This window comes from Acipenser ruthenus, chromosome 8 (genome assembly GCF_902713425.1).
Source record: "Acipenser ruthenus chromosome 8, fAciRut3.2 maternal haplotype, whole genome shotgun sequence".
NCBI lineage: Eukaryota > Metazoa > Chordata > Actinopteri > Acipenseriformes > Acipenseridae > Acipenser > Acipenser ruthenus.
The window spans coordinates 10,703,791-10,711,731 of NC_081196.1; the positions used below are offsets into that span (position 1 = coordinate 10,703,791).

Below are 7,941 nucleotides of genomic sequence, written 5' to 3' on the forward strand. Positions count from 1 at the left end.
TTCACAAACCATGTTCGCTTTTGTGTACGAGATACCCGAACTGAAGAACAGCTTGTAAGTAGGGGATTTATTATTATTATTATTATTATTATTATTATTATTATTATTATTATTATTATTATTATTATTATTTAGTTATTATTTAGGCTGTTAGAAATACCAATTACATCGTCCACCGCTGGGACACTGAAGGCTATCAAACCACACATGGAATTCTGAGCAAACCGCATTACTCGTGGAATATTGAGGAAAACTTTGTATTCATTAGCAACAAAAACCAGTGCTGCATAAAGTCACAAAAAAAACACAAAAACTAAATGTTATTTTTTTTAACGCAGCCAATTTCTAATAGCAATAAAAACCATCAAAAGATGGCTTTACTTTCATAATATCTGAACTGTTCATGTTGACTCCATTAGTGATTTTAATTGGTTTTATACTGTATGCAGAAACAACTCTGTAGAGTTCTGACTTCATCTTTTACTGATGTGAATACCTCAAAAATCAGGTTATAACTGAAAGAAAGCACTGTTTTCTACACAAGAGATTGTAACAGACGACACCACCAGGCATATCCCGGGTAAACTGGATAATGTTCTGTCTAGTGTTTTGTTTTTTTGTTATTTGAGTTTAATGGTTTAATAGCATGCAGCAGTAATGCCATTCAGCATTAAAGATGTGGTACCCACACTGCCTCAAGTGGCTTGGACAAGGCAGATCTGGAAGGAAGGAGAATGAGCAAGGTCTCAAACCACAGCAGTAGCCAAGACTATATACCATTGCAGTAAAATAAGTTATCATAAGAATGGACAGATGTTCTGCTTACCAGCGCTAATACTATGTTACTGACTTGACAGCCCCGGGAATAAGATAAATATTGGGATATAATCAGCGCCTGATTTAGATGGTATGGGATAATATGATAGCTGAAGCCAAGGGATGACTGATGGAGAAAGTAGATGGAATATTTGGTAAGTAGAGGTGTTGAAGAATAGGGAACAACACAAAATATGACAACCACACAGGTGTCAAAAGACCGTACCATTAGTAATTAGGAAGGGGGTATACATGCTTGCCCTGATTGAACAACAGCAAACATCTATTTGGGGTGTTTTTCCATTTTCCTTTATCTCAATATTAACACAAATATGTTTCCTTACTTGAGAGGATAAAATAAAATGTTATTTCCCTTAAGCCTTGTTCTGGCATATTGTGGTGTGTAGGATTAAGCATGAGTGCCATCAACAGTGCATTACATCAAGAGTCTTGCATATTACTGTGTTAGGCTAGAGATCTGAATTCCAATTAAAGTGGGATCAGTCACACTAAGATTGTAGCAAGCAAAGGTCTTGCATTTGTAATTTGCATCAATAAGTCTCTAGTCTTTGTAATTCGCCTTGGATAAAGGTGTCGGCTAAATAAATAAATAAATAAGAATGAGTCTAATCTTTTATCTGCTCTGCAGTGCCATCTTACAATAATTGAAAACTACTTTAAACTTGATGTTCTTAAAAGAAGAAAAAAAAACTGCCAAGTAAATACTGAGAGGCAAGGACCTGACCATTAAAAATGGTGATAGAATTGAAATCTGAAGCCTTTCACAAAACATGGATAAACAAACCAACATTTCAGTGTTATGCAATGCAATTCAGCACCTTTCATAACGAGCTGTTTAACAACAGATAGGTCCTGGAACTGAAGACATGCCATACGGGATGATAAGTCATTGGTCTAGTTGTTCCGCTGCTAAGAAAAGTATATTTCTAACTGAAATGTAGGATGCCTTCAATTAGTATTTTGTGTTTGTAAAATGAAAAGGAAATGATTGACTGAGGCAGCATACTCGGTTTAATAGCACAGTTTATTGCAATCCAAGCTCTTAGTTAGCGTAATACTCTATATCATAATCAAATATCTGTTCGAGTTCTAGTTGAGAGTTTGTCGAACTATACAATTGTAGCAGCTCTAACTGCAGCTTTAACACTTTAACACTTTAACACTCTTACTTCCCCTCAGTTTATTAAACCTTTCTTCAAAACAACAGTATATGTGGCACATGACCTAAATCAAAACTGTTTCACCCAAAATTCAAGAGTTTAAAAGTAAAGACTTGTGCAAGAACAATAGTATTGTAACCTGCCAGCACCTCCACTGGGATAATAGGGAAACTGGATTAGGGACCCACCAGTTACCGTGGTGGTTTTACATTATTGGCATGCGCCAGTGTGTGTGTATCTCAGCTATAGAAGGTGGCTTATGCCTGCAGCACGTTAGGGGTATGATTGACAGCTACGGGTATTTTCTTTTATTTTACATACTTTGTGGACTGATTAATTGTTTTATTGCACAACGTACACAGGTATTGCAGTCATGTATTGATGCAAGCTAAACGTTTAACAAGAAACTGCTGCAAGAAAAAAGTGAGCTTTTATTTTGTCAAAAATATACAGTTGCCTTCTGATTGTATCTAGTTGCGCACGTGGGGGCGTTATATGATGAACATTATAATTAAAATGGGGAACACCTTTTGACGAGCAAGAAACGTCAGAGATTACAGATGATCTGTAGACCAATAGTTTTCTGGTTTGTGCACGTAAACTGAGAACGAGAGATGTGCAAAAGCACTGCCTGCAACAGAAACAGTGTCTATTTGCAAAAGAAGCTGAAACTGCCAGACCTTGACATTGTTTAAGAGAGAAAATACTTAAACTACATAGAGGTTTTAGTCAGATGCGGCTCATTTGGCGCTGTGTTTTTCGTTGATCAGGGAGTCTGTGTTATCTACAGATCTAGCTACATGTTGTTTTATTGTTGTTGTTTTAAAATTGTAAATGCTTCTCCAGCTGTAAAGATCATCCAGCATTTTCTGCAGAAATGATGACCCGGCACATGTGGCTGTTCCTGACATATTTGGCTTCTACTTTCCAAAAATCGGAGGGTCTTTTTAACGACACTTTCTTTAAAGGGACTTATGAAGCCGCAAACAATTGGTCCAGATCCTTTACTTTAGACAATAATACGCTAGCTGACTGGCAAATTTTGTTAGGCAAAAGAAAATATGAAGCGGAGTCACAAAACCCCACAATTAAAGCCCTGCTAATTGTCGCATATTCCTTCATTATTGTGATATCTCTTTTTGGAAATATCCTTGTTTGCCATGTCGTGATAAAGAACAAAAGGATGCATTCTGCCACTAGTTTATTCATTGTGAATCTTGCTATAGCGGATATATTAATAACGATTTTGAATACCCCTTTTACTTTGGTAGGTATCATAATTTTTATAATTAACTTGATGTCAATTCACTTTTTATACTTGAGCTTTTGTGTCGTGTTTTTTTTTTTTATTATTAGAATGCTAAATTGTGTTCCAAACGTGTTCATATTAACACAATAATGCTTTTTAATATAGAAATACACACTTTGTGTTAAAAAACTATTTGTGTTTAAGAAAAAGTAAAACAAACTGTGTTGGTTACACACACCGAAAACATTCTAATTAACAGCGTGTTCTTTTAACAGAATTACTTTTATAAAACATAATTTATAGAAATTATACAAATCCTCGCTACTTTTTCAGATAGAACGCTGCCAGAAAATTGTTATAGGGAAAGCTTACTGATTTTTAAATGTGGGACATTGGAATCCAGATGGTTCTTTTAAAAAAATATTTATATAATGTATATTAACGTTTTCTTTTTTCACTTCTTTAGGTTCGTTTTGTGAACAGTACCTGGGTGTTTGGAAAGAGTATGTGTCACATCAGTAGGTTTGTCCAGTATTGCTCACTGCATGTCTCTACACTGACACTGACTGCGATCGCTTTGGATAGACATCAGGTAACTAGCAGTACTTTTCTTTGCATAATCTGAATTAATTGCCAAGTATTTCTGATTGACATCTTATGACATATTACCAACAAATCAGCGCATGCTCCTGCGTAGTTTTGGGGAAGGCGCTGTCCACTGTTTGGTTCTGAAATCTGTGATCATTCAAACACTGGTCGCCTGTATCAGAAATCCAATTGCGCAACGTTATCTTGTATATTTTAATCTGCAACATTTATTTATCAAGAATTTAAACGCACACTTTTGTATGTCCTGTACACACTAATTGAAATAAGTCTAAGATAGATAAAAGTCGGATGTTAGAATGATGAAACAACAAGGTAATGATAAAAACAGCATTGGCAATGTGAGATAAACCAATTAAAACACAAAACATTCACTGGCTTAAACGCAGACATTGTGTGCAATTGTACGTGAAGGTGTTAGAATGCACTGGTTGTGTTATTTCTTCTTCATTTGTACTCTTGTGTTTGTAAAGCCATGAATAAAATCGTTGTCCTTGAAATAATAATATTTCATTTAAATTCACAGGTAATTTTGCACCCTTTAAAGCCCAGAATGTCAACTGCGCGGGGAGTGGCCTGCATCGCTTTCATCTGGATCATGGCCAGTTGTTTTTCCTTGCCGCATGCCATTTATCAAAAGCTGTTCACGTTTTCCTACAGGTACGTTTATGCTACATAGCTAACTTAATTGCTGATTGGGAGCAACACTATAACGCTTGAAAAATACGGAACTGTCCATAATGTCATGGTTTAAGGCGGTTTATTTAGTGTGAGCTGCTGTGGAAAATGATTGCATTGCTGCCTGCCAGTTATAGATTGTTTCGATCACATTTAGGTCGCACTGTAATTTTCACTTCTGATTATTCTGAATTCACTTCACTTTGTGTTTCCGTCTAGCAGCAAGGATACCATCCGAAGCCTATGTGTCCACGATTTCCCCGATCCAGCAGATCTCTACTGGAAATACATAGACTTGGCAACATTGATTTTGCTGTACGTTTTGCCACTCTTGATCATTTCCGTTGCCTATACAACGGTGGCCAAGAGGCTCTGGCGGCGCAACACCATAGGGGACGTCACAACCGAGCAGTATTTCGCCCACAAAAGAAAGAAAAAAACGACCATTAAAATGCTCATGATGGTCGTTGTGGTCTTTGCCGTGTGCTGGTTCCCCTTAAACTGTTATGTCGTCCTTATATCGAGCCAAACAATTCGCAGCAGCCACGCGCTCTATTTCACGTTTCATTGGTTTGCCATGAGCAGCACGTGCTACAACCCGTTTATTTACTGTTGGCTAAATGAAAAATTTAGGTCGGAGCTGAAGTACTTGATGAACATTTGCAAGAAGAAGCAGCGGGTGGAGGAGCATATGCTCCCATCGACAGACCCTGGTCACAGAACCGCCTGGTCAGAAAGCAACAGGAACTATACTAGAGCCAAGGCTTCCCAGAGCCTCAGGTCAACCAGCAACATCCAGTCAGGAAAGACAGATATCTCAGCAGTAGAGCCCATTGTAGCAGTTACCTAATTTGATTTTTAATAAGGTGCTGTGCCAGGTGAAAAAAAAGCACACATGTATCCCAAATATTACCATGGTAGACAGAACTATTTAGGTTTAACTAACACCGTAGAGGTCATGGGACGCAGATATTAGTATAGGGGGTGCAACTAATGTATTTCATGACCTTGCCATGCCTGTAAGATCCCAGAGCAAACGTGCTTTGGTGGTTCTTTCCTATAAGTCACCCTGTAAGTTTGACATATAATTGGTACTTTTATGGCAGTGGGGAGTTCAGTGTTGTGTGTGGATATAGATCTCTTCTTAGAGTCCATCCACTGTCCAATCAACAAGACCAAAGCAACAGAAAAAAGTTTTAAAAAAAAAGTAAAATAACCAAATTACTTTTATTTAACTATATTTATCTTTTATTTTGCCATTGCAGGTCATTAAAGGGTGGGCGAGAAAGACGTGTACCTATTGTGGCTTTGAATCATTGCACATTATTAGTAATAGACAATAAACTATATGTGACTGTATGTATGTACTGTAAAAGACATTAAAAAATAAGCACCACGTATGACTTGCCTTAGACACTGAACATTCACAGGTCATGTCTTTCATAATCATTTATTTTTTTTAGACTGGGCAGTAGCAGCACTAGCCCACTTCCTCCTCTGTATCATATCTTTGAGAGACAAATCATGTAAGCTTTTCTATAAACCAGTGACGATATTCTGCCTTTTCAGGGCACTTGAAGTACATGTTCATATGTTGGTATTCGTATTATGAAGATAAAAGGAGTGCTGTTTGTATTGTAATGTGAAAATAAGCACCGCTATCAACGTGTTCATATTTTTTTCCTATTAAGTAATGAAAAAAAACAGATAAGGAAAAAAAAGAAACATGCACTTTAGTGGTTCTATGATTATGACCATTTTCCCAGCATCTGTGAGATATCAGTTACATATTCTTTGTTGTTATTATGGATGTGACAAGACAATTATGTGTTTGGTACCGAATGATTTAATGCTGTACATTTTGGCTTTATGTAATAAAAACATTGCAATGTTGTTGTTGTTGTTGTTGTTATTATTATTATTATTATTATTATTATTATTATTATTATTATTATTACTCATAGTCTACTCTGCTAAAAAAAAAAAAAAAAAAAAACGCAATTTTTGAAAATCCAAAGGAAGTTGAAGCACATTTAAGTCCTTTTACATAGCAAAATAAACCCCTAAAAATAGCTAAGAAGGACCGTTTAATGTTTAATAATCAAGATACTTCTAGGTCTTTGAAAAACTTGTTATTGAAGTAATTTCATGAAGCAAGGTGTTATTATCCCACTGTATAGCTAATCAATAACAGCTTTTGTTGGTTTGTGAATGTCTAATTCAACATGTTAAGTAACACTTTCTAAAATTGTACGATGTATTTTCATATAGAATTAGTATGGTGGAATTTAAATTTTGTAAATAAAATTGAAAAATATGCTTATTTTCCTTTTGTGTCTTTCACTTTAGTAACATCCATACATGTTCCAAATGTTCAGGTAGCTACTTCTTCAGCAGCTCTGTTGATCTTCAGACGAACACAGGTCCTCACAAGACATTTACCACTTCACACATTTATAGTAGCAAGCAACTTTTAATGTGTCTGTTAAAAAAAAAAAATCAATTAAAAGAAACTGGTCTTCATCTGTACTTCTGAATGTGATTAAAACTTCAAATCAGAAAACTTTTCAGCTGAACTTCAGATCCATGTGTTGTTTTAAAATCCCAGCCTCCCCACCTAACATATTAAAATCATGAATCATTTTTAATATTTGTATTATATAAGATATTTCACTGTGCTTTCACTGGTTACACTGCTCCTCTGATACATGGCAAGTTAATAAAACAATCAGGCAATGATTCACATAAGTCACATATGTCAACATCAAAATTAAAGAGCAAATAGACAAGAAAACATCATTTAAAGCAAACCAACCAATATATAAAATAACCTAACCTTTCAATCCAATGTTATTTTTTCCTGGCAATATAATTATTGGTTGTTTTAGGTTTTATCTTACGTATAAAAGTGTGTATGTAGAAGGAAAATGTTGCCTAGCAACTAGAACTAGAAAAACATTCTTCTCAAACACATTCAATATTAACTCTTTCTTAACTATTGTAATTGAAATGTATTCAATTAAACTGTGACAGATGGACTGATGAATGGACAGACATACACCTACATAGACAGTATTCCCCCAGTCTGATACACTCAATATTTTATGCCACATAATACCAGATTGACAATTGGATAAGTGGTTCATATACTCACAATAACTTAATAGTTTAACTGAGTGCATTGTTTCAATGTGTTTGATTGGTCTTGCAGTAGTATGGGTGAAAATAGACTGAGTGGCCTTGTCCTGCTATATGTCCACAGAGACAAGGAGGTGTCCCAGGAGAAAGTGTTAGAGAGTTTCGATAGATCAGGCCATAGGTGGATTGGCAAACTATATTTAAAGTAAAGCCTTCTAAATCAGTGTTTTTAATCATGGCATCATACAGACCCAGCAGACTATCAGTCTTAGT

General features: G+C 35.7%; 1 protein-coding gene across 2 annotated transcripts; it reads left to right on the forward strand.

Annotated features, from left to right (window-relative positions):
- Positions 1 to 1,731: 1,731 nt before the first annotated feature.
- On the forward strand, positions 1,732 to 5,804 carry LOC117405903 (G-protein coupled receptor 83-like). Of its 2 annotated transcripts, none has more exons than XM_059028463.1 (4): positions 1,732 to 3,264; positions 3,713 to 3,838; positions 4,379 to 4,512; positions 4,750 to 5,804. In XM_059028463.1, exons 1-4 carry the CDS (start codon positions 2,875 to 2,877, stop codon positions 5,378 to 5,380), a joined length of 1,281 nt encoding a protein of 426 aa, XP_058884446.1. In that variant the 5' UTR covers positions 1,732 to 2,874; the 3' UTR covers positions 5,381 to 5,804. The 2 variants fall into 2 exon arrangements, with proteins under 2 accessions (XP_058884446.1, XP_058884447.1); XM_059028464.1 differs by having other exon boundaries at positions 1,734 to 3,264; positions 4,753 to 5,804.
- Positions 5,805 to 7,941: the final 2,137 nt, after the last annotated feature.